We start from the raw sequence: 25,859 nt of genomic DNA, 5'->3' as shown, positions 1-25,859 counted from the left end.
CCCTTTTGCTTATACTTTTTTTCAGTGTGTCTGTGTGTGTGCACATTGTTGTGGTGAAGTATTTATCATGTGTTCTTTCCCATTTGTGAGCATTGTGCATGCATGTGAAAGTGTCTTTCTCCCCCAGGCCCCCTTGTTTTCCCCGGTCCCATTATTATGAACCAGCGTGAGCAGGCCCTAGCCAGAATAAGACCCCTTCAGGCACTAAGGCATAAGCGGGACAAGCACAAAGGTACTTTGGTCTTCACTAACTCAACGGGTGCAGAGACACCCTTTTTTGACTCCTCTCCCAATCTGGCTGTCCCGCCCACCTCCTCTCTCACTCTCTGTGATGGCGGGACTCTCATGTCTTCACCAGTGGTAACAAAATGTGGCCTGTTGGCAGGACGGGGCTCAAGTACAGTAAATACTGTATGTCTGTTAAGCCAATTAGTTTTCTTGTTTACCCGCTCTAATCCTCGGAGTGGGACGCCCGCGCTGCCCGCTTCCGTTGTTTGACCTAAATAGAAATCCCAAAAATGTACTTGCCATCACTCCCGTAGCGGCTGATTTGCCGTTTCCCGGCTACAACATTAGCATCGCAAGCGGACGAAAAAACAGCGCTCACTGGGGAGAAGCGAGCTTCGATGAGCGCCGAGCTGAAACATGTGACGCAGAGAGACGGAAGCAGGGCTGCAGGCTTCACAGTCCATGTTTTTAGATGTGAGGCGTCTCATGGAAACGGCTCAGTAACCCCCAGCCTTCCACAAGCGAGACACCAGAACCTGGCGTCACATTAAGCTTTCAGGCGCTTGACCATCACGTGTTTATTGTCTGCAGTTACTTTTCTCAAAGCTAACTATTCAACCAACGATCAACTTGTGATTCCAATTAGACCCCCGTTCAAATGACATAACGCAGTAACACATTATATATGCAGAATATACTTCAGATATGGTCTCAGTCATCTCTCTGGTATCTGTCTGTAGGTCTGAGCTGCTGCTGCTTCTCTTGCCGATAGATGGCGCATGTTGGAGTGGAACCGTTGATCTGTTGACCCTTGTTGAAGTAAAAGCATTCATCCCCCATTGGAAACCTTCCAGATAGAGACTCATTGTTAAGGAAAAACGTTTTTTTAATTTAATTTCCACTGTTCTATGTGGAAACATTGATGCCACAGTGTGCTCTATTACAGCTCATCAATGTCTGGGGAAGAAGTTGAGGCTGTTTTTTGCAGAATATCTTTCCATCTTTGCGGAACCAGTCATTGTGGTTGATGCACAGTTGTAAGGCTACCTTAGGTTGTATGGTTATATATCACAGTCCTCTGGGCGTCCATGGTTAATGGTTTTACTTTCATGAAGATGGATGCCACCCCTCGCCAGTACTCCATCCGTGACCTTCCAGTAAGCTCTAATGGTGCTTTAGATGTCATGAAGAGCTCTTGTTTCTTTACACCTACATTGACAGTTGTCACCACGAGCAAATCATTTTTAAACCCTCATGCAGGTTTGGGCCATGAGCCACTCAAACTTACTTTTACATTTACTGCGAGGTAATATTAAAAACCTAAAGCTGTCATCTCCTCTGGCCGACCTCAGATAGAGAGGTTCACCACAATGAGCTGCTTCCTGGTCCAAAAGGGTATTGACTGTCATTGTATTAACTGTAACGCATGGGACTCTATCCAACTTTACACACACACACACACACACACACACACACACACACACACACACACACACACACACACACACACACACACACACACACGACTCCCTCTTCCTCATTGAGCACAGACAGATGTTGAGAAGAAAATCTAATTATTTGATCAACAATCAATCTTTACGTCCGTCATGGGACTGGTTGCCAAAAGCCTTTCTGTTGCAGAGCTTCCTTTCTCTCTCGGCATGCTTCTCCCTGTTTTCTTTCTCCTCCTCTTCTCCCTCCTGCTCTGTTTTCCAGGACCGTGCAGAGACAGCTACCTCTGTGGTCTGAAGTTGCTACTTAACCTCACTCTCCCCCGCAGACCCCCCCCACCCGCTCTCTCCTCAAATGTGCTGACTTGGTGTTTTTGCCTTATAGATGGCAGCAGTGAGCGCGGGGAGAAGGACGCCAGCAAAATCACCACCTACCCTCCCGGGGCCGTGAGATTTGACAGCGAGCTGCGAGCTGTGCAGGTCAGCTGCGGCTTCCACCACTCAGGTAGGACTCGTTTCCCCGCGTTTCTTCTTCTTCTTCTTCTTCTTCTTCTTCTTCTTCTTCTGGTCAGGCACGCGGGGTAGATCTGTCTGCATTTAACTGTAAACAGGGTTCTTACGGTCATGGAAAACCTGGAAAAGTCATGGAAGTTTAAAATGGTTATTTCCAGACCTGGAAAAAAAAGTCCTTGAAAAAAATAAAATCCCAAAAGTTTAGTAAAAGTCATGTAAATGTGTTATATTCATGTGTTCATGTCGTTCATTTACGCTGAGTTTGAAATAATGAATATGCTTTTAAAAGAAAGACTCCAAATATAAGCAGGCATACATACAGGCATCTATATAAATGTTTATTCTTTTAATCAAACTATTGTCTCATTCATTTGAGTCATTTAAGGTTTACTGTATGCTTTGTATTCTCATTGTTAGTTTAAATACTACATTTACTCACTTTTTACTGTTTACACCCAGATTTCACTAAATGTTTGGTCATGGAAATTTGGTTTAAAGTCATGGAAAAGTCAGGGAACCCATTAGTCAAAATGTGTATGAACCCTGTGTAGAGAACATCATACAAAAATAAAAAGGGATGAACAAGGTTTTCCTTTCCCTTGAAGTAAAGAACCGCCCCGATTGTGTTGCTCTACAGTGGTGCTGATGGAGAACGGAGACGTCTACACGTTTGGGTACGGCCAACACGGGCAGCTCGGCCACGGAGACGTGAACTCGAGGTATTGCTGATGCATGGTCACGTGAAAGGGCGGAATTATTTGTAATGCATCAAATATAGTTCATTGGAGAGTAAGATGCAGTATTTCATGTCATTTACAATGAAGCAATGGTAACAACATATAGTACATTACCCATAATTCTACTGGCCAGGAAGGGGGAAGTTTGTTGTTTGTTAGACATGTGCTCTAGCAGCCTATATTTGTTAATTCAGCCTTAAAAAAGTCCTTTGCATTAATAACATGCTGCACTCACGTGGACACACGACCTGAACCGGCTGCTTCTCCTGCTAGGGGTTCTCCGACTCTGCTGCAGACCCTTCCAGGCCCCAGTGTCCAGGTGACAGCCGGCAGTAACCACACAGCCGTGCTCCTCATGGACGGGCAGGTCTTCACATTCGGCAGCTTCTCGGTAAGAAGAACATTCTGGCTTTTTAAGAGGTTGCAGGTTTTTTAAATATTTTCTTTTTACTCGTATGCATTTGCATTTCAAATGTTCACTGCTTCACACCTGTTTTGACATAATTGACTATTAGCTGCTCTTCACAGTGAATACATGTACTCCTTGTTCTTTAGAAAGGACAGCTGGGCCGGCCCATCCTGGACATGCCGTACTGGAACGCCAAGCCTTCTCCCATGCCCAACATTGGGGCCAAATATGGGCGAAAGGCCACCTGGATTGGTGCCAGCGGGGACCAGACCTTCCTGCGGATCGATGAGGCTCTTATCAACTCCCATGTCCTCGCCACTTCAGAGATCTTTGCCAGCAAACACATTATTGGCCTTGTGCCCTCCTCTGTGTCTGAGCCGCCTCCATTTAAATGCTTGCTGATCAACAAAATGGACGGAAGCTGCAGGACCTTCAATGACTCTGAGCAGGAGGACCTGCAGGGATTTGGGCTGTGTCTGGACCCTGTGTATGACGTCGTATGGAGGTCAGTCCAAGGACAACACGAACATTTGGCTTTAGTTGTAGTTAAGCTGCGTGTGCCGTATTGCTGAGCATTAGATTTATCCCAAGTTTATCCCCTTTGCATCCAAATAAGAATACATGAGGACTAAAGAGAACGTATTGAACTGAAATGTGGTGCTACCTGGTATTAAGAGAAACTTACAATTTAATTACTTTTCTTTTTTTTTGGTTTGGTAGTTTGGCAAAAGCTCTGAACAAAAGGTTTAATTCAAATTGGGTCATTTTATTTGAAAGGGTCCATACTTTTTTCCCAAATAACCAATTTTTTTATGGTAATAAATGGAATCTGTCTATTCTGACAAAGCATAAAAATCAAAATAAATGCAACCCCTAGTGTGAACCCTCTTGGTATCCCTCTGTGTGCTCTTAGGTTCCTGCCTGCTGCTAAAGAGATGCTGTGCTACAATGCGGTGATAGCTGACGCCAGGATGCCCTCTGCCACGGATCTGCAGGCTCGCTGCAGCATCCTGAGTCCGGAGCTCGCGTTGCCCTCGGGATCCCACGCCACCACCACTCGCTCTCACGGAGCGCTGCACATCCTCGGTAATGCCCTGCTGGATCAGATATTATTGAGGGTCTAATGAATAAGTACACGCATGCTGCGACACAAGCGATGGTGGACAATGCGTCCGTGTGTCTCAGAGTACATGTTACCACGTTCCAAACATCACCCTTTCGTCCAATCGGTCATGTGCTCTCAATTCTTGTGAAATATCAATTTGACAGACAAGATTTGCTCTTAGATTGTAGCCAAACATGACACGCTGTCACATGAATTCATGCTCTTCATCATTCAATGCTGAGAGGAATTATACTGGGTCGTCCGCTTAGGTTGCCTGGATACGCTGGCGGCCATGCAAGAGCTGAAGATGGGTGTGGCCAGCGCGGAGGAAGAAACCCAGGCAGTGATGAAGGTCTACTCCAAGGAGGACTACAGTGTGGTGAACCGCTTTGAGAGTAAGTGGGCTCTTTGTGCAGGATTCATGGTACATGATGTGTGATGCGACGACCAGCATATGTTGTAGTAAAGAACCAAAGTGTAAACGCCGTCTGTGAGCCTCACTGACCCCATGCGTGGCGCTGCAGGTCACGGCGGTGGCTGGGGCTACTCGGCCCACTCTGTGGAGGCCATCCGGTTCTGTGCCGACGCAGACATCCTGCTGGGCGGACTGGGTCTGTTCGGGGGACGAGGGGAGTACACGGCCAAGATCAAGGTGAGCCGCCTTGTGACACTCCTGAAAACGGTGGAGCCCACATGGGCTCTAGGGCAGATATCGCTATAAAAACTGTATAATTCACTTCTTCATTTACTCATAACCAGGAACATATAGACTGATATTTACACATCTGAACACACAACTCACATTATACTCTTTTATTATAACACCAAAATTATTCAAATAGCCCTATTGGTTGCAGAGATACACCTTTTTTAGTTTGGGTATACAATTTTCGAGCAGAGGCTACTACTAAAAATAGGTGGGTTTTCAAAAGGTTAAATCTTTTTAATGAAGAGACACTTGATTCTTTTGACACGTGTATTCATAGCATGTATCGCTGCAGTTTCTAGAATTCACCGGTTCCGACTATGCTGACAAAGACATTACGTTGTGTGACCATAATCAATGCAAAGCTGCAATAATTTCATTGTAGCAGTCAGACAAACCTCCTGAAACCAATAACTGGAGGATAATACACTCAATGGATCGAGTAGAGTCACAGGCGTTTACACCACACTCACCCAGTCCTGTTGTTGTGCAGCTTTTCGAGCTGGGACCCGACGGCGGCGACCACGAGACGGACGGCGATCTGCTGGCCGAGACCGACGTGCTGGCGTACGACTGTGCCGCCAGGTAAAGACAAAGAAAACGTCATCATGGATTCCGCCGGTGCGCCCAACTATTTTCTTGAAAATGAAAGTATTCATGGGAGCAATGCTGGTCCTGCCTCTAGGGAGAAGTACGCCATGATGTTTGACGAGCCGGTGCTGCTGCAGCTGGGCTGGTGGTATGTGGCGTGGGCCCGAGTGTCTGGACCCAGCAGTGACTGTGGCTCTCACGGACAGGCTACCATCACGACTGATGACGGGTAAAACGCCTTCCTCAGTGTACAGGATGCTCCTGCATTCATAGACGGATACATCCTACACGTTTTCCATTGAGTTCGATAATGTTTGAATTTAAATATTGTTTTTTCCCCCTTAAGTGTGGTCTTTCAGTTCAAAAGCTCTAAGAAGTCAAACAACGGTACGGACGTGAATGCGGGTCAAATACCTCAGCTGCTTTACAGGCACGTATGATTCTTTACACTCCAGCATTTCTTTGTCTGTAGGCTCGTCAAGTAATTGGTTTTGATTTGTTTCTTTATGTTTTAACACCAGGCTTCCTTCAAATGATGGCAATGCATCGAAAGGGAAGCAGCAGACCAGTGAACCGGTCCACATCCTTAAACGCTCGTTCGCTCGCACCGTCTCAGTGGTCAGTGTCTTCTCTATGTTTTTAATATTTTTCCTCCTCCTCTGTGGTTCTACCTGCTTAATGGTCTCTACAGATGATATAAAACAGCATTGCGTGTGACTGTCTCTCTCTCTCTGTTTAGGAATGTTTTGAGTCCCTGCTGAGTGTCCTTCACTGGAGCTGGACCACCTTGGTTCTGGGTGTGGAGGAGCTGCGAGGGCTGAAGGGCTTCCAGTACACGGCCACCCTGCTGGACCTGGAGAGGCTGCGCTTTGTGGGCACGTGCTGCCTCCGCCTGCTCAGGGTCTACATCTGTGAGATCTTCCCCATCGCCGGTAGGCGCAATATAACGACTCGTTCTTTGCGAAAAGGAAAACCACAGCGCTGCTATTCAAGCTGTTTTGGCACTGCTGGTTCCCTGCCTTTTTTAGAATGACAAAAACAATTGACAGTATTCATTCTTGAATGCAATACTCAGTGTGACAATCCTTTTATGTCTATTAAAACCTTTCCAGACAAGGTTGTGTTTATATCTCAAGTGAGCGCTTCACTGTTAGTACGACCTCACAGTGTTTTCCTTTTCTGTCGGTCCTTTTGGTTTCCAGCCAGCACCAAAGCTGTGGTGGAGGAGTCCAGCAAGCTGGCGGAGTGCGTGGGAAAGACGCGCAGCCTGCTGAAGAAGATCCTGTCAGAAGGCATGGACAACTGCCTGACCAAGCTGGACAACGACCCCGAGGGCTACCTGTCCCAGCCTCTGACGCTGCTGGAAGCCGTGCTGCAGGAGTGCCACAACACCTTCACCGCCTGCTTCCACTCCTTCTACCCCACGCCGGCTCTGCAGTGGGCCTGCCTCTGCGACCTGCTCAACTGCCTGGACCAGGTCAGAGGACGACACTAGTCACAGTGCTGTTCTCATTAGCAATTCATGTGTTTCCCCCCTGATGTATCATTAGTGTATGAAATGCCCCATCACAAGCTCCCAAAGCCTGTGGGGACGTCTTCACGTTGCTTCCGTTTGTCCTGAACCCATAGATATTACATTTTCTAATAACAGAAAGGCAGCACATTTTGAGAACATGTACCCACTGAATGTTTGTCATGTTTTACTGAATGTTGACTCGAACAATGATAATGAAAAGAGTTGATGACTCATTTTCTGTTTATCGAGCAATTATTGAAGCTCCAAAGATTGTCATGCTTTTACATTTAGTGAGCATTTTAGATGATGTGTGATAGCGACGCTCTCATCAAGTCTTAAGTCGTTAAATGAACGTTGTAGAAATATAATAAAAAGGGGATCAAATTAGAGATTCATTCTTGCTCACCCTCCTCTTTTAGGACATTGCAGAGGCCAACTTTCGCACGTCCAGCAGCCGCCTGCTGGCGGCCGTGATGTCGGCTCTGTGCCACACTTCGGTCAAGCTGACTTCCATCCTGCCCATCGCGTACGACGGGGAGGTGCTGCTGCGTTCGCTGGTCAAACAAGTCAGCACGGAGAACGACTCTGCCCTCGCTCACCGCTTCCCCCTGCTGGTGGCCCACATGGAGAAACTGAGCCATGTGAGTTTGTGCACGTTGTGCGCGATGCGTCGGGTGTCCTCTCTTCTTATCGGTGGTGAAACGGTAACATCCTATTTCCCCTTCCCCTCAGACGGAGGAGAACCTGATGGGCATGACCAGTTTCCGGGAGGTTCTGGAGAAGATGCTGGTGATCGTGGTCCTGCCAGTGAGGAAGAGTTTGAGGAAGGAGGTGGAGCTGTTCTCCCCACACCTGGTCTCCAACACCTGCGGGCTGCTGGCCTCCATCGTCTCCGAACTCACCGCCTCGGCCCTCGGCTCCGAGGTAACGACACTGATATTCACGCACCCTCAAACACAAGGCGCGTACGTAGGGGCCGCAGAGCCACCTACACCTGATGTCCTCTTTTTGTGCTCTTGTGGAGCATCTTCCTTTTTTTTCAGGAACATGTGCAGACTCTTTTCAAACAGCAGGGTTCAAAGTTCAATTACAAATTGTCACAGTGCAGCTTTGAGAGTTGTAGATTTCAACGAGGCTCTTATTCTTTTTCTTTCCTCCTTCCCCGTGTCTTATCCTTTCACTAAAAGCTCTGTTGTTATTGCGTAACCGTTCGTAGTGACAGCTTTTTCACAAGGTGACGTCTGTGCCGATGCCAAAAAAACACGGTAACAGAAGAAGTGGGAATTAGACTTCCTTTATTGTTTTTACGACATGCTGAGTCACTAAGTGGGAGGGACAGATGTCGGCCTCCCTCTGTCACACTCTTAGTTTAATCATCGCCGCAGGCATACCCTTGTGCTGCAGACTCTGGCGCTGTCGTCGCCATAGTAACCGTCACTCGACAGCAGCCCCTGTTCTCTTTTTTTTCTTTTTCTCGCCAGTCTGTTGTCAGGGAAACAAGTCTTCCTCCCCTGAGCACCTGGACAGGGTCCCTTCTGCAGTCGCGGCTGATAGAAATAGTTTGCACTGTTTATTTCAGACAATGGATCTTTTAGAAAGCATCCACGTTCGCTCTGTTTTCGGGCCGTCTGTCCGTACCGTTCTCATCAATGCCGTGTCTCAGGAACGCCTTGGGGGAATTTGTTAAAATCTGGCACAAACGTAAGGAAGAACTGATTTTAATTTGGTGGTCGAAGGTCTCTGTGACCTCATAAAACTCCTTTTTGACCATAACTCGTATCCTAATTATGACAATTTCACACAAATATCCCATAAAATGATGAAGCGATGACATTTTGGACAGGCATGAATGTGAACTGCAACACGACTGCTTGGCGGTGGAATACATACATTTTTTGCGTTCCTCCTCGAATGTGTTAACCCGCCCTGTGTGGTTATATAAGATTTGTTTTAGCCACATCTCTGATTGCGTCCTTGCTTATTAGGTCGATGGGCTGAACTCGCTCCACTCCGTGAAAGCGTCCCCGAACCGTTTCACCAAAACGAGCCAGGGCCGCAGTTGGAACACGGGCAACGGCTCTCCGGACGCCATCTGCATGACGGTGGACAAGCCGGGCGTCGTGCTGGTGGGCGTGTGCGTCTACGGAGGAGGAGGCATCCACGAGTATGAACTGGAGGTGCTGGCCGACGATGTAAGTGATTAGAGATCCTTTTCAGATGATTGTGTTTGGTGTTGCGTGACTTCGCCTCTTTTTTTACAACTTGTGTTCTCATCACCCTTCAGGCACAGACGGAGCACCCAGGGGACTCGGCACATTCTCACAGGTGGACGTCCCTGGAGCTGGTGAAGGGCACCTACAGCACCGACGATTCTCCCAGCGATATTGCTGAGATTCGCATGGACAAGGCCGTGCCGCTCAAGGTGCACAGAAAATAATACACGCATTAGATTTTAGTTCAGATTCAAATACAAACTTATTTCTACCTTCTTTTTAAATGCATATTGTCTCACTGATGACTTGGTTCTGTCGCAGGAGGGTGTAAAGTACGCCGTGCGGTTACGGAACTACGGCAGCCGGACGGCGAACGGGGACGGAGGCATGACCACGGTGCAGTGCTCCGACGGCGTGTCCTTCACCTTCAGCACCTGCAGCTTGAGCAGCAACGGCACCAACCAGACCAGGGGACAGATCCCACAGATTCTCTACTACAGGTCCACGCTCGCGTCTAATCTGTGAAGTATTTGGTGGGGTGGGCTCTGTTTCTGACTTTTTCTTCTTCTTTTTCTCGTGGCTGAAGGAGTGAGTACGATGGGGATCTCCAGTCTCAGCTGCTCAGCAAAGCCAATGAGGAAGACAAGAACTGCAGCCGATCTCTGTCCGTGGTCAGCGCTGTGGTCAGGGCGGCGAAGGACCTGCTGCACAGGGCTTTCGCTGTTGATGGTAAGAGCATCAAACGTATTACAAAAGCATTGCAGCAGAGCCACTTTTATTTAGTTCAGCCTCTCTTCAGTTTAACCGATGTCCTTTTATTATCTCCAGTGGACGATATCCCCGAGCTACTGAGCTCCTCCAGCCTGTTCTCCATGCTCTTGCCCCTCATCCTGGCCTACATCGGCCCCGTGGCAGCGTCTGTACCGAAGGTAAGATGGCAGAGCCTTTTATCTTGGTTTCGTGAATCGTTTCTCTCTGACGCGGCATCGTAGTGAAACGCCTCGCTCTCCTTCACCCAGGCTGCCGTTGAAGTGTTCGGACTCGTTCAGGAGCTGTTACCCGCCGTCTCCGCTCTCAACCAAAAGTACGCCCCGCCCACCTTCAACCCCAACCAGTCCACAGACAGCACGACCGGCAACCAGCCGGAGCAGGGCCTGTCGGCTTGCACCACCTCCAACCACTACTCTGTGATTGAGAGCGACCACCCTTACAAACAAGCTGGCGTCACACAATACAGGGTAAGCTGTCCTTTGGCCCACTGAAAGAAAGAGACTTGCATCAGTCGGAGACGCACTAGTTTAAGGTCTCAAAGTGAATCTGGCCCCGTCTCGCCTTGCCTCAGGTGTCTTTCCCGGACTGTGTCCGCTGGACCACCATCGAGTTCGACCAGCAGTGCGGCACCGCGCAGCCAGAGGACGTCCTGCGCCTGCTCATCCCCAGCCGTACCCTCCACCTGTCCAGCCTGGGGGGCAAACCTTTGGTCCATGACACCATCAACACCTGGACCGATCTCAAGAAGTTCTCTGGCGCTACCGGCTGGCCAACCACCGTCCTGGTGCTGCCTGGTAGGAGAGCAAATGATCACTCAATAACAGAAGTGCTAAGTTCTAAAAGCCAAGAGACCTGGTTGATTTAATATATAGTCGGCCGAAATAGAGAAATACGTTTACCACATAAGATTAAAGATACGTTCTAAAATCGAGACACTTAATTACATTTGCCAACTTCTGCTTCCAAATATCAGTGCTTTTTGTCATCATCAATGGCTGCTGAGTAATTGCACTTCTCTGATATTTAATTTCATCGGCACTACGATTGGATGTAATAGTACTTTTGTCATTTGAGGTGCTTGTCAGACTTGTAATTAAAAGCTGAAAATTTTTTTTTTAAGTAAAATCAGGAAAAGTATGCACTGCAGTGAATTTTAAACAACTTCAATGACGATCAAATGTTTGTCTTTTTACATAACTGTCAGGGATAGTCTGGATTTTCCAAGTGAGGTACTTCTCCAAAGTCCAAGTGCTACTCCGGTAGATGGATTTGGGAGAAGCAGACTGGAGTACCGACACGGAATCAAAGCAATGCTGTGGACGTATTTTAGACGCCTAAAAACATCCTTCTCAGTTTAAGTGTACACTATATTTAGAATGTTTTCACCGCTTTACCTTGCTGCCAGGCAGCCCTTTCTGACGGGGAACCGAAGCCGTAATATCCATCTGTGGTCTCTGCAAAGACACCAGACTCCTTTGACAGCACCAGTAATTTAACGTAGCAGAACAGTTGCTGGTCTACCGCTGCCTCTATAAGTTGGTTTGTTTGTGTTACTGTTAATGAGTTCGGTGAGATTCACCAAAGTCACACAATAACACGAACAAACTGAGCGCCGGAGGCAGCGGTCCACCAGCAGCTCCTGTGTTCTGCAAGGTTACATCACTGGTTCACTCAAAGGAGTTTGTGGCTTTAAAAGAGAGCGTAGATAACGGCTTCGGCTCACTGTCAGAAAGGGCTGTCTGACGGTGAGGTAAAGCGGGGGAAATATTCTAAATATAGCGTCTCCTTGAATTGATATTTATTTTTAAACTTCTTTTTTTTTAGGTATCTAAAAACTGCCGCCCAATCAGCAGCAGTACAGCGCTTTGCTCCCGTGCTGGTACGCGTGACTGGAGTAGTACCTCATACAACCCCACAAAAAGCCAAACTATTCCTTTCTTGGGAAAAACAGGCAAACGTATTCTTTATTGAGGTATAAATGTGTGAACTGTGACAGCACCAGCAATACGTGTGTATAGATGTGTCGTGGTGGAGCAGTGACACGGCTAAACACGGCTGTAGTTCATTGATCTTAATGGTTCCCGTCTTGTGCTTTAATCTCCTTCATGATGCTTCGCTGAGCCACAGCAGGCGGCCATTAGTTTACCAGCGATTCCCTGCATGCACTACTCCGCCCACCTGTCTCTCGTTTCATCTTCTACGGTTCCTCCCGCTCTGCTTTCAGGAAACGAAGTACTGTTCTCGCTGGAGACGGCCTCGGACTACGTCAAAGACGAGAAGGCTTGCTTCTACGGCTTCAAGTGCGTGGCTGTGGGATACGAGTTCAACCCCGGCCCCGATGAGGTACACATTCACACACACATTCCTAAATGTTTCTGCATAATGGGGAGAAAAAAACCTTCCTGACCATCGCGTTGTGGACATTTCAGGGTATCATCCAGCTGGAGAAGGAGTTGGCGTTCCTGGGCAGTGTGTGTGCTGCAGCGCTGATGAAGAAAGACCTGGCGCTCCCCATCGGTATGGAAAACTGTGGATGAGGAGGTTTGCTTCGGCTGTTGTGAAAAACGTCTTGAGTAAATCATTCATCTGTGATTCTAATCTTTAATTTAAGGTAATGAACTGGAGGAGGATCTTGAGATCCTCGAGGAAGCCTCTCTTCAGGTGTGTCATCTTTTAAATTCAGAGATACTCTTATTTGTTGTCTCGTGGAACGGATTTTGCATTTCATCATCACTGTACCGTCCCTGATCTTATTTCCTTCCACGTCACCCCAGGTCTGTAAGTCCCACTCCGGGATCCTGGGGAAGGGTCTGGCCTTGTCTCACTCCCCCACCATCCTGGAGGCCCTGGAGGGAAATCTGCCCCTGCACCTCCAAACCAATGAGCACTCGTTCCTTGAGGACTTCATCACCTGTCTACAGACCTCCAGCGGAGGCCGTCTGGCCAGGTAAACGTTTGTCTGTCCCGTGTCAGGTCTAGTTGCCCAAAGAGAGCAAAACGTATTCTGTTTTGAACTGTATGTTGGTATTTTTCCTTCTGCAATTTAATTCCGCCGCAGATTATAAATGTACTACCCTGTCTCTCTCCTTTTGTCCTTTTTGCATCCAGGTGGCTGCAGCCGGACTCTTACGCCGACCCCCAGAAGACGTCTCTGATCCTGAACAAAGACGACATACGCTGCGGCTGGCCGACCACCGTGGTGGTGCAGACCAAAGACCAGTACGGAGATGTGGTGCACGTTCCTCACATGAAGGTCAGGGGGATGGCTTCGACTTCCAAGAGATGAATCTTTTAGAAGATCGGAGCCGCGGAATCTGACGTGCGCTTCTCCTCTCTCACGTGTCCAGGTGGAGGTGAAGGCTGTTCCTGTTTCCCAAAAGAAGTCTCTGCAGCCGGAGAATGTGAAGCGGCTGCAGCGGCTCCCCGGGAGCTCCTCGCCGCCGGCCTCCGGCCTCGACCTAACCTTTGGGGGTTTGCCAATGCCCAAGCTGGAGGCCACGTACGAGCCCATGATCGTGAAGGAGGCTCGATACATCGCTATCACCATGATGAAGGTCAGCCTCCTGGAACTGGTTCATAACCCTCACTTGTTTACATTTAGAAGGTTGCAGGTGCTCCACAGGGTGCAGCTATTTGGTCGTTATTAAATCTTAATTAAACCTGTGACCCCTACAGGGCATGCATGGAATTGCTCATTTTAAGAGCCACTGGTTTGTTTCATGTCTGCATTTTCACAATAAACACTTCTTATTCACAATAAGATACTAAATATAGAAAGAGATGTAATCAGAGAAGACTAAAAGGAGAGTCAATTGACTGAATAAATACATTGAGGAAGTAGTCTGATTAGCTGGATGTAGAAGTCCTCCTCCCTTCGCTATTTGTGCCGTCTAATTCGCAAAGGCGTTTTTATTTATTCTGTGAACACGTATATTTTTGATTCAGGGAACGTCATAATTGGTCGACCAGTGTTTTCATACTTGTGCTCTTTGTCTTTGCAGGCTTATGAAAACTACTCGTTTGAAGAGCTGCGCTTTGCCTCCCCCACCCCGAAGAGGTGAGTGAGGTTACGCAGAAACAGAACACTTTTCCCAGTGAGATGCCACCTACTTATGGATCCTTTCCCACACAGACCCAGTGAGAACATGCTGATTCGTGCCAACACTGACGGAACCTACAGCGCCAACTGGACCCCGGGAGCAGTCGGCCTCTACACCATCCACGTCACCATTGACGGCATTGAAATAGGTACATGTCAATGGAAACGGCTCAAGCATTTCCCCACATAGAGGGTCTGCACTGATGAGCGTCACCAAGTGACATTACGTCATGCGTATGGATTAATCCCTCATTTGAAAATGTTGAGGCCTTTCTGATGAATCGGTTAATCGGCGGCATTTTCAGATTTTGAGCTGCAAATCTTTTCTCTTCAGATGCTGGTATGGAGGTAGAAGTCAAGGACCCCCCTAAAGGCATGATCCCACCCGGCACTCAGATGGTCAAACCAAAGGCTGAACCTCAGCCGAACAAGGTGAGCGCAGCCAGAGGCATGAACATGCACATAAACCTGTAAGAGGCATGCATGCTTGCTATCCCCCATCAAATGCACCAGAGACCAACCACAGTTTGTGCCGTCTTCCATACCCGTTAACACCCATGTGTAACTCTGACCATGTGTAAACTCTGACCATGAAAGCCATTGAGCAGTAATTTGATATGAACACTGAAACACGGATCTCCCTGTAATATGAAAGGGTGCTGCCCACTTGCACTGAAAATCTTGCATCTCATTTTGCGCCTCCTTGCTTTGGTTTGCTCGTCTGCCAATCAGAACTAACGGTCCATAGAAAGCAATGGACACACAGCTGATTGTAAGCCATCTATCTGTCCAGTGCAAAGTGATGGGATGATATCTGGTTTTTATCATAGATCGCGAGTTTAAAAACAAAAAGAAACTCAATATGTCGATCGTAGTGAATTTCCATTATCGGGATCATTGTGAATATTGTCACGAATGACTTAAAAAATCATGCTCGATAGAGGCGTAACGACGATAATCGTGATATTAAAAATATTTTATATTGTTATTGTGTTAATATTGCAAATATCTCCAGGCTAAACTAAAACTCAAGTGTGATGCTTTTCTACAAATAAGCAACTGCTTGATAATATTATGTTTATTATTGAGACCTTTTGTCCATTTATGGCAAAACTATATTTGTATTATAGTTATGCATGTACACATATAGTCTGCCAACACTGTATCTCAGCCTCTTCATCTATTCAAACGGCATTGATTGATTATTACTCATAGATAAAACATTTACTTTAACGTAATTGAAAAAAAATCCAGATGCGGCATCAGACTGATGCATGGCATGTCGGGGCTCCTCTTCATTTTGTGAAACTCGTTGCATTTAGATTCTGCGATCCATAACGGGGAAACAAGCAAATTCTGCAGCCTTTTTAAATCGGCGCTGCGTATATTCCTTGGGAGCTCCGTGGTTTTTTTTACGCACGTGTGTGAAAGCGGAGCTCCTGAAGCCTCCTCGTCTTTCTCCGTTTTGATTGTGTGTACTTGGAAGCAGGCTCCGTGTGGGTCAAAGCATGCGACCGTCAACCTGCTCCCTCGTTTCTCTCTCTTCCTCCTGCTGCACTTCTTGTCTTTTGTTTTTGTTTGTTTGGTTCATTTTTTCTCCCTTTTTTCTTTTTATCCTTTGCTCCTGCCGCTCACGGTCTCCATCTCCCCCTCTGCTTCTCTCAGGTCCGCAAATTTGTGTCCAAGGACAGCGCAGGCCTGCGTGTGCGTAGTCACCCCTCCCTGCAGAGTGAACAGATAGGCATAGTGCATGTCAATGGCACCATCACTTTCATTGACGAGGTAACTGGCTCTAGACCAGGCAGAGTATAATCATGTTATATATACATATATACACGTATATCAGCTGGAGCACTGTCCACTTTGATTCTATTTCCTGGTTTCGTCTTCTTTAAATCGGTATGGATGGAAACATAATTATTGTACGCTGTTTCTTTTGTCCTGCTTGGTGTCTTCTATGTATTATGTCTTATTACCTCTCTAGATAATAACTACTTTCTTGCAAAGCTTATAAACGTGTTGCTCTTTGATTTGCGTCATACTCTAGCCACTCTGAGGCTCCATGAAAGGCTTGAGCGCCTGCAACATAAATCTAAAGATTTCCAAAATGTAAAATTGGAGCAGTCAAAGCCTTTTGCTTAACACATGATCTGTATTTTACCATCTTCAACGCACCCTGCTGTGACCTCGATTTACTGTTGTCTAGTTTGACTAGAGCCTGTCCTGCAACCTCTTAAGTGGTGTGTGTGTGTGTGCGTGTGTGTGTGTGCGTGTGTGTGTGTGTGTGTGTGTGTGTGTGTGTGTGTGTGTGAGGGCGCTGCCCATCCTGTTTCCATAGTAACAGGACTGCATGGCTCTTGTCCTCCCCCTCCTTCGTAGATCCACAATGATGATGGCGTGTGGCTCAGGCTCAATGACGAAACAGTCAAGAAGTATGTTCCCAGCATGAATGGTTACACTGAAGCCTGGTGCCTCTCCTTTAACCAGCACCTGGGCAGGAGCCTACTGGTCCCAGCCGACGTAAGTAGCAGACGGCCCCGCTGAGCGGCCCGACCCAGATTCATAAAGACAGGGGCTCCTGTGCTGTTTGTTTGGGGAGGGGAGGGGAGGGGGCTCAGAGATCATCCTTATTGTTTAACAATCACAGTTTACTTTTCACTCCCCAAATGTACTCTAAGCTGAACTGAGAGCTTCCTCAGAGTTTCACTGTCTCTCGCATGAAGCGTCTAGTCGTGAGACCCTTTCACTAGCGCAAAGGAACAGCAGCCGGGAGCGTGCATGTGTTGACTCGAGGTTCACCGCAGCGTGACGGCAGTTGTAGATGTTCACGTGCTGAGGTAGCTTCTGCTTAGTGCGCTGAAGCGAACCCCAATGCAGGAAAAGTACACACAAAAAAAAAAGGGTCTCCAAGGCGTAAGTTCATCCTGTGGTGAAGTTGGTTAGTCTGCACTTTTCCTCATTGCCTCTCACGAGTCCCGACTCATCAGCACCCTGACGCCACAGCATGTTAACAAGTGTTTCCCTCACATTTTTGCTCCATGCCACAAAAACCGCCATAACAGAATAAAATACAAAATGAATTCTTAAAAAACAAAGCAATGTGACCGGGTGTGATCGAAGACATGAATATTGCAGTAACGGGGGAAGTATCTGAACGATGGTGTTGATATCCAGGTGGTTTTCTGTCATGAAGCAATCACTGGTCCGCAAAAAAAAAAGAGTTTACATGGGAAGCTTGTACTGCTCTATAATCCCTCCGTTTGCATCAGGTTGCTCTAGGTGCTTAGGAGGCTTCCATTAAGGTCTCTTGTCTGAACAGCATGACACACTACATCATCCAAGTGGGGAATTTTTTTGGAAGTTTTCACTTCATTTGGTCGTGGATTTGGAAATACCGACGACCCCCGTTGTGTTTGGAGTGACCTTTCAATTCCTTTTGATTCTGCCCCGGCAACTGTTTTCTCTGTTGTGTTTTACACTTACTTCCAAAGTGCTGAAACATCTGACGGGCTCGGCCTGGAGCTACAGTTCCTCTCGGCCCCGTTTTATCAGCGCTCCACAACGTCACCATCTGGCCTCTCAGATTCTGTCCTCTCTTCTTCACCGTCTCAAATAACCCTCTGATGCTGAATTCCAAAGGAGCCAAGCCAAAAAATATACATTTTATTTTCTTCCAAAAAAATACACATGCGCCTTTCCCCCATCCTGTTTTCTCTCTCCTCTCTCTTTCTCTCTCTCGTTGTCTACTGTTTTTTGTTGACTGTCTCACGATCTGTTGCTCAGACTGTCATTAACGCTAGCCAAGGAGTCAGGGATATCGGCTTTTTGTCGTGGACTCCCTTAACTAAATTCCCGCCACAGGTGAGTTGTATGAAGGAGGGACGCGCCCCGTAGCTTATCCTCTTATCTGTCACTCTACTTGTCCCCCTTGAACCCCTTGTGACTTTGTAGTCTCCCCACAGTGTTGCAATCGGGCACAAGAGGTCGAACAACAGCTGCATGGTTGTCTGCTTTGTTTCATTTTGACCATGCGGTGACCAAACAGTACGCCGGTGGCTTCTGGCCCACAGACCCGGCGCACTGATCCCATTTGTTGTTGTGTTTTTACAAAGTAATTGCTGTTCAAGCTTGTGTGTTGCATGAGGGCCGAGGAGACCAACGCCCAGTCTGCTGCATGAGGTCCTGTTGGAAAGGCTAACAGTCCCGTGTCCGTGTTCACAGCATGCCTCCCTTTAGCCCGTCTGGAAATAAGTTTACCTCACTGTCTGTCGGTCATTTAACAGCATCACTACATGGCCTGTTTGAGTTCTCGTGTTGGTTCTACTGCCAGTATTTTCAATTATGTTGACACTTCTACAATGTTATGTACAGTACATGCATTTATTTTTATATCCTTGGGAATACATGGGAGTTTTTGAATATCACTTCCTGCTGTTGAGGATGGACGTCTGAATAGGTTTCCAGTTATCCATGTTGTGATGTGGAGTAATTGTAAAATACCTGAGGGTGACAAAGTAGTCGGTAAGAACCGTTTGACCGCTCTCATGTCGGCACTGTGAATAGAAAGCTGCAGCTGGTTAGCTTAGCTTAGCATAAAGACCAGAAACGGGGCGACCAGCTATCCGGACTCTGTCCTGAATCAAAATCCACTTGCCAGCCGTCCCTACAGCTCACGAGCTAAAACTGTACACCAGTTTGAACCTTTACAGCGACTGAAGTGTAAAAACCGGCAGCTCGTGGTTTTGTTTGGGTCGAGTTCTGGACTTTTCATTTGCCGGGAACGGTACCGAGAAGATTCCAGGAAAATGTAGAACGCCCGGCCACAAAACAGTCCCACTCATGGCTTTTATAACCGCTCGTATAAGGAATGAACTAGGGTCCAAAAATGAACTTCTGATTGTTTTGTCCAGGGCAGGTTGCTCTTCCTGCCCGTTCCAGTGGCTTTTGGCCCTTGAGCCTTTTCCTGGACTGAACCATTTTTGCAGCCTGTTGTTGTGTTACTGTACGTTGCCTCTAATCCACTGCTCTCACCTCTTGCAGGAGGTCAGGGACCAATCGGAGGAGAACTTAAAGGAGGTGAGCAGCTGCCCTTCCCACGAGGCCCCCATTCGGGCGCAAAGCAGGGCAGGGCAGGGCGGCGGCCCGGGGCTTTATAAGGTAGTGAAGACCGGCCCCTCTGGTCACAACATCAGAAGCTGCCCAAACCTTAGGGGTATCCCCATTGGAATGTTAGTTCTTGGCAACAAGGTCAAGGCCATAGGCGAGGTACGCACTCACCCCAAATGATACACTGTGTTTTTTTTATTGGTTTATTTCTTTTGTGGCTAGCGTTGAAACAATGTAATGTAGCCAATGTCGGTCGACTTTGGCCTTAATTCTCAGGGAGATTAGAGTCCTCCACTGATTTTGAATGTAAAGAATGTAATCTGGCTGTCTGAGGGGAATACATCAGGTGCTTCTGGGTGTGTGTGTGTGTGTGTGTGTGTTGTGTATCTTTTCCCACTCGAGGATCAACTCCCTGCGGCTGCGACCCTTTTCGCGTGCTTCCTGATTCACTAATTTTGAGTTTGCCTACGAATCCATTGCAGTTTTCAGCGTGTCGAATTCGGCCGCCTTCCAGACTTTCCTCAGTGGGAGTGTGCTCACGTCTGTGCCTTGAATGTCTCTCTTGCTCTTTTAACCACCCTGTCAATAACTCCGGTACCTTTCTAAATTGTCTTTGGCGATGTGATGAGCGGAGCCCCGCCTCTTTTGGATATGAGCTGTCATTGGCTGCTGTGGTGTGTCATGCTGTTCAGTAGTTTCCTCTGCACTTGGAATGCCCTGTCTGAGACCTGAGCGGTGCCGCCTGCACATACTAATACTTCCGTCTGTCTGTTTTTTTTTTTTCTTTCTTTTCAAAATGCTAATATTTCAGGGAATTGAGAAAAAACAACTTCATGCATTTACCTTTCAATAAGCTACCCCTTTCTTAGAGTAAGTTTGTTCTTTTCTTTTAGCTACACCAGTTTTGTCCCGCAGTGTCTGCTGATGCACAAAATCTAATTCATGTGATCTGCTGCTGTGGGTTTTGTCCGTGCCAATCAGATGAATCCAATGATTGCATGTTAATGATGTTCTGCGGAGACAAAGTGAACAGTGTGTGTGTGTGTGTGAGTGTGGATAAAGAGTGTTGTTTGTGTATCAGGTGGTCAACTCAGAAGGGAACTGGGTTCAGCTGGATAAGAACAGTGTAGTGGAGTTCTGTGAGAGCGATGAAGGAGAGGCCTGGTCGTTGGCCAGAGACCGCGGTGGAAACCAGTACCTCCGGCACGATGACGGTGAGCCGCACCATTCACTCTAAATGTCACATGGTTTCCGGTTATTATTCTTTCGCTGAAATTCTTTAAACTACACTTGCATTTTAAGTAAATGTACAGCAACATCTGTTCAATTAAAGGTTCTTATCGTTATGAATGGTTGGTAACGTACTTTGATCTGCTCTGGCAGAACAAGCCCTGCTCGAGCACGCGGCCCAGACGCCGCCGCCCAGCCCGTTCTCCGTGCAGGCCTTCAACAGAGCCGCGGCCTCGAACGGAGCGCAGGGCTTCGACTACGGCATCTCCAACAACAAAGGTGAGCTCGGCGTGCCGTAAAATTAAAAAATAAAATAAAACCATATATAAAAAGTTTTGATACAGACAAACTTCCTATCACATATCCTCAATCTGCATATCACTTTGCTTTCAACATCCACTTCACTTTGTGCTGCTCATGTACAAGTCCTCCGGCTGTAGTCCAAGATTTTGAGTGATGATCTTTCATTACAGACGTACACTTCACCTCTGACTCACTCTGCACCCCTTGTCTTTATTATTCCTCGCTTTATTTTCTCTATCTGACTTCCCCTATGCTTTGTATTGTATTGAGACTTTCCTCATACGATTTGATTTGATATACATTACTTTGTTTTAGTTGAAAAGATGCAGACATTTTCACCATCTTCAGTGTTATCACAATGAGAAGTACAATTTCCTCTTTTTGTTCAAAATAAGAGGGAATTTAAACTCCCGTGATCCCGTAAAAACAGAATGAGAGGAGAACTGTATGCCGTGGTTATTTGACGAGTTCAGCAGTGAATTGAATTGAAGCTCCTTGCGTGGGCAGCGGTACACATAAAAATGGCCGCCGCTCTGCCCGTCCTGCTACGTTTCTCTGAATGCGAATGACCAATCTACTCTCATTCTCTTTCTATGGCTCAGTTCGGTCACTGATCTCTCATCTCTCTCTTCATGCATGCTTCTCACCGTGTCCACTGTTGTGATCTCATGCCTAACATCTCCGCGGTGTCCGTGTGCATGGGCCAGTCCGTGTGCTTCCGTTCATTCCCGACTGCTCTGGGCTCTGTTTAGTCGGGCGCTGTGATCCAGCCCAACGCAGATGACCCCCTCTGATGCCTTAATTCAGTCTCTTTGAAAAAACACTTGATCATTTACATAAAAAGCCTCATGGCGGAGCACTGAAAACATCCCCCGAATGAGCACATCCGTTCTGCTGCACCGTCCACGACCGTCTTGCCCCAAATGTGTCTGTATCTTTCTGCCTGAATATCTCGCTGACGCTGTGTCAATTGTCTTTCAAACGCCTTAACTCTTCCTCACTGCTTGGAGAAAAAAAAAAAGGAGCCCGACCTGTTTCGCCGTGCTAATCGGAGCACCGTGGTTATTCAGATGATGCAAAGTTATCTGCAGAATAAAAGCTCCATTCACACTTGTCAGTTCAAGTTAAGTCTCCGACTTGAGCCCGAGTCTGGTTGCCTCTAATTTTCATCACTGTGCTCAATGCAAAGCTGTGTCGGCCTCACTTCCAGTCCAGTGATGGAAAGGCACCTAAACACTAACACGCTATTACGCCTTCTGTGTGACTGACAATGTTTCTGTTGCTTTCATGTGACCAGTAGAGAGATGACTAACTTCAGTGTCACTACGTGGAGAGACGGATGCATTCATACATTTTTCAACATCCCCTTTTCCCGAGGTGGTTTTGAGATGTCAATCTGTCTCGCATGCATCTTGGTCGCATTCACGCTTGGCTTTTTTTTTTTTTATGCCAGATGACCGATGCAGAAATTGGCAAAGTTTAAAACGGGTAGATGGTTCAGGCTCGTCTCTATTCCATTCCAGAGACGTCTTTTTGAGCGTAGACCCCCGCACTCGATGCACAAAAACTGAAAAATAGTGCCGTGACATTTAATGTTGAGACCTCACAACATGTTTGTTGTGGGCGGGACATGTATCCTGAATGAGAAACGCCCTCTAAACGGCGAGCTACCACTAGCACGCTGAATGTTTGCTCAAGCCGCTGCAGAAGCCTTTGCAGCTCTGGGTCAAGGTCCAAGTGTGGCTTAAATCACTCGCCTCATGCTGTGAGGCAGACGGATCACCCTCAGATTGGTCCGCTTGATGGACCAGTCCTTGGCGAAGCTCTTTGAGCAAATTGCAAAGCAACCTCATTGTTGGATCTCTCGGCCTTCTCAGTCATGGTGGTTGACTTCTCCCATCTCGCCTTCAGCCAGGAATCCTCCAATGAATGGCTCCAACAACTGATGAAAAGGCTTCTTTTTTTTGTTTGTTCAGAAGCAACACAGTGACTGGGTTTTGTTCCTGGTTCACAACTACTTCTGTTCCACGTACACAAGAGTCTTTGAATGATTACTGATGCAGTGTCAGCTCAATATACGGTAGATGGGGAAGGGTGCAACATGTTTTTTGGAACTTCTGACAAGAAGAATCTCGGAAGAATGGCTCCTGACATGAATACATGAGAAGAGACCTCCACCACCCCACCCCTCTTCCTCAACATATCCTTTCCCCAAATACAGTTGCGAAATGGGAGGAGCCACTGGTGCTGGGAGTATATATTTTTTAACAGTGTACAACCCTGTTTGAGAGTTTTCTGCTCATGATGTCATCAATGCGCCACAACATAGAAACATGAGCGTTTCCTGGATAGTTTAACAATAGTAGAAGTTCATAATGAAGTAAATGAAATTACATTGCACATGTCTGCTACAGCAGACACCCTGGCCTTGCATGAATTTGATAGAATACCGTTTCAGGTGTCCGTCTGTCTAGGTGTAGAGCTTATTCCAGACAATGCAGACAGCCAATCAGATCCTGCATGAAGCAGCAACGCTAGTCTGACCGTCTAAAGTTGCTCAAGTCTCGTTCTTTTCTAAATCACAAACAAGAACAGGCGTCTTGTCCCGAACCCCCCAGAAAACATCCACGGCATTAAATTGCAGCGCTCAGGCTGCATAGCTAATGAGCTGCTCAGCTGCCGCTCATTGAACATTTGAACTCGGCTGCAGATGTAATTGCAGATGTTTCTTGGGAGTCGTAGTTCACCTCTCTCCTTTTACGTTGTGTCTTTTCCACTTTTTGCCCACCTTTTTGGACGCCCATTCAATCCTTGGAAGTGCCCCCCGCACCCACCGCCCATCCTCTTGCATTGTCATTGTCAACAGAAATTAAAATAGGACTCTTACTTCCGGGACCCTGGCGGCTCCGCCCATTTCGCACATGTGCGGCGTCGTGGGAGATGACTGAATGACTGCTAAGAAATAAACTCTGACTGATCCTCACCCCCTTTTGGAAGCCTCAAACCATAGTATAAGCTGTAGTTTCTCCCCATCCTCTGTCTCCATGTTTGCAGGTGACCGGTTGAGTGCCATACTGAATTCCGTTCAGTCTGGGCCCTTCCTCTCAGCAGCTCCCTCCTCCTCCGTATTTGAGCAAGCCGCCCAACCTCCCTCCTCTTCCTCCTCCTCCCTTGTCCACAGCCCATTTGTGTTTGGACAATCCCCCTCCCAACTGTCTCAGCCACAACCACAGCTTCCGAGTAAGTCTGTCCTGCTTTCTGACAGCGCTTGCTTGCACAGGTGTTGATCCTTTTTTCCTCGCAGCGTTTTGTTTCTCCAGATTTTTGTTCTGTATTCATTCTCTTTCATGTGTTTTTCTGGGAAGGGCAGCAGCGACGTGCGACACATAACAGTGCAGTTATGTTTCTGGTGACCGACGTGTCTAGTATTGAATGTTTAAATCTTGTTTCTAAAAAAACAAATCCGGTGACACTGCCTTCAACAAATATGCATTGACAGGCATTCTCACTTGTTTTTGAGAACAAGATTTCCAACTTAAATACTCGAGCAAGCGTCTTGTTCAAAGGGATACTGTTGCCGTGTGCTGGAGTAACAGGCCGAGCTGCTTATTCTTCTGCTTGTCTGCTTGTTCTGCTACTCGGCTTTCTTATTCTTTTCCTCGTCATCTTCCTCGCTGCTTTAATTTCAGATCTGCATTTATCATCCTTGATTAAACAACTCATCGTCTGCCTCAACCAGCCCAGGGCTTCAGTACAAAAGTGACGTTCGTCTAAATAGTTGTTGGTCTAAAGTCTACCGTAATCTCCCTAAAACAGCAGAAATATCATCCCTGTCATTAAGTAATATTACATATAACACATACTAATATCTTAAACTGGATAAATTAGGTACAAAATACCACAATTTAGGATTAGGATCCAAAATATCTGTTTGTGACTTGTTCAGCCTGTGTAGCTCTCTTTCTCCCTGCCGGTCTTTTCTTCTGTATTGCTACTTTTTCTCGTGGTAATCTTTTTCTTTTTCTTTTTACCTGATTGTCTATTTCTTATAGAGCCAAGGAGGTGTCTTGGAAAAAAACCTCATCTGTGTGCATAAATTAATAATACGTGCTCTCCATTTAGCATGCAGGTAATGGATCACCTTAATGCCATCAGTCTTGTCCTACATGTCCCCTTCACTCGCTCTGGGTCGCTCTAATGGGTTTAATATGGGATGTTACGGACAACGTCCTCAAACCTTTATCCTGTGAGACTCAGGATGTTCATTAAAAACTCAGCTTCAGAGTTGTGGAGCGCTTCTTAAATGTTGTCTTTGTCGTCGTCTTCAAGCTTCCAGCTGACCAAATGCGACACACTAAATAAAGGTGTATGCCGCCTTTTTTAAAAGAGGGGGAGAGGCAAAATATATATATTTTCAATTAAATGGAGAGCACATAATACTAAATTGTGTGCACAGCATACTTGTAATTCCAGGACAACGCTTGGTTCTGTAACTTGTCATGGTGTCTCTTCTATAAGTGTTTCTCATGTTTCTCTACCTCTGTTTCTCTTCCATCACTTTAACTTGTCCTTTTTGCCTCTTTCTACTTCACCTTCTTGACTTGACCCCATTGCCTCTTTGTGCTTTCTCTCTCTCTCTCTCTCTGTGGCGCCCGCCTTGCGTTCCATGCCTTGTTTGTTTACCTGCTCCACTGTTTTCCGCTGTAGATGGTTCATCGCGCCGCCTTGCTTCTCGCGAGCGTGTGCACAAAAGCAATGTGTCCGTGGCTGGGCATGGCACTGCTCTCTCATCTCTCGCTCTGAGGCAAAAGGGTGGGTAATCACAGCACGCATGCCTCCCTCAGACTGAAAGAGGGTGGGCACAAACCCAAAGACAACAAA

The 25,859-nt window shown here is 47.0% G+C and overlaps 1 protein-coding gene across 1 annotated transcript in view; it reads left to right on the top strand.

Moving 5' to 3' along the window:
• The window catches only part of mycbp2 (MYC binding protein 2), a gene marked incomplete at its 5' end in the record, with an annotated part of 59,029 nt that overhangs the window by 20,748 nt on the left and 12,422 nt on the right, over window positions 1-25,859 (top strand). Inside the window, 36 exons of the mRNA XM_079230623.1 lie at window positions 128-232; window positions 2,065-2,184; window positions 2,830-2,911; window positions 3,203-3,320; window positions 3,485-3,843; window positions 4,252-4,424; window positions 4,713-4,838; window positions 4,968-5,095; window positions 5,643-5,734; window positions 5,835-5,969; window positions 6,087-6,170; window positions 6,262-6,358; window positions 6,480-6,672; window positions 6,943-7,217; window positions 7,676-7,897; window positions 7,989-8,180; window positions 9,242-9,448; window positions 9,541-9,678; window positions 9,791-9,969; window positions 10,056-10,198; window positions 10,298-10,398; window positions 10,489-10,707; window positions 10,812-11,034; window positions 12,465-12,583; window positions 12,670-12,757; window positions 12,852-12,901; window positions 13,015-13,187; window positions 13,349-13,493; window positions 13,588-13,794; window positions 14,242-14,297; window positions 14,373-14,488; window positions 14,674-14,771; window positions 16,005-16,121; window positions 16,719-16,859; window positions 20,527-20,659; window positions 20,829-20,954. Coding sequence (XP_079086749.1) covers window positions 128-232; window positions 2,065-2,184; window positions 2,830-2,911; window positions 3,203-3,320; window positions 3,485-3,843; window positions 4,252-4,424; window positions 4,713-4,838; window positions 4,968-5,095; window positions 5,643-5,734; window positions 5,835-5,969; window positions 6,087-6,170; window positions 6,262-6,358; window positions 6,480-6,672; window positions 6,943-7,217; window positions 7,676-7,897; window positions 7,989-8,180; window positions 9,242-9,448; window positions 9,541-9,678; window positions 9,791-9,969; window positions 10,056-10,198; window positions 10,298-10,398; window positions 10,489-10,707; window positions 10,812-11,034; window positions 12,465-12,583; window positions 12,670-12,757; window positions 12,852-12,901; window positions 13,015-13,187; window positions 13,349-13,493; window positions 13,588-13,794; window positions 14,242-14,297; window positions 14,373-14,488; window positions 14,674-14,771; window positions 16,005-16,121; window positions 16,719-16,859; window positions 20,527-20,659; window positions 20,829-20,954 — 5,280 coding nt within the window. The remainder of the gene's footprint in view (window positions 1-127; window positions 233-2,064; window positions 2,185-2,829; window positions 2,912-3,202; window positions 3,321-3,484; window positions 3,844-4,251; window positions 4,425-4,712; window positions 4,839-4,967; window positions 5,096-5,642; window positions 5,735-5,834; window positions 5,970-6,086; window positions 6,171-6,261; window positions 6,359-6,479; window positions 6,673-6,942; window positions 7,218-7,675; window positions 7,898-7,988; window positions 8,181-9,241; window positions 9,449-9,540; window positions 9,679-9,790; window positions 9,970-10,055; window positions 10,199-10,297; window positions 10,399-10,488; window positions 10,708-10,811; window positions 11,035-12,464; window positions 12,584-12,669; window positions 12,758-12,851; window positions 12,902-13,014; window positions 13,188-13,348; window positions 13,494-13,587; window positions 13,795-14,241; window positions 14,298-14,372; window positions 14,489-14,673; window positions 14,772-16,004; window positions 16,122-16,718; window positions 16,860-20,526; window positions 20,660-20,828; window positions 20,955-25,859) is intronic.

This window comes from Taurulus bubalis, assembly GCF_910589615.1.
Source record: "Taurulus bubalis genome assembly, chromosome: 15".
Lineage (NCBI taxonomy): Eukaryota > Metazoa > Chordata > Actinopteri > Perciformes > Cottidae > Taurulus > Taurulus bubalis.
The sequence above is the reverse complement of the archived record's forward strand: the minus strand, read 5'-3'. Positions and strand labels throughout refer to the sequence as shown.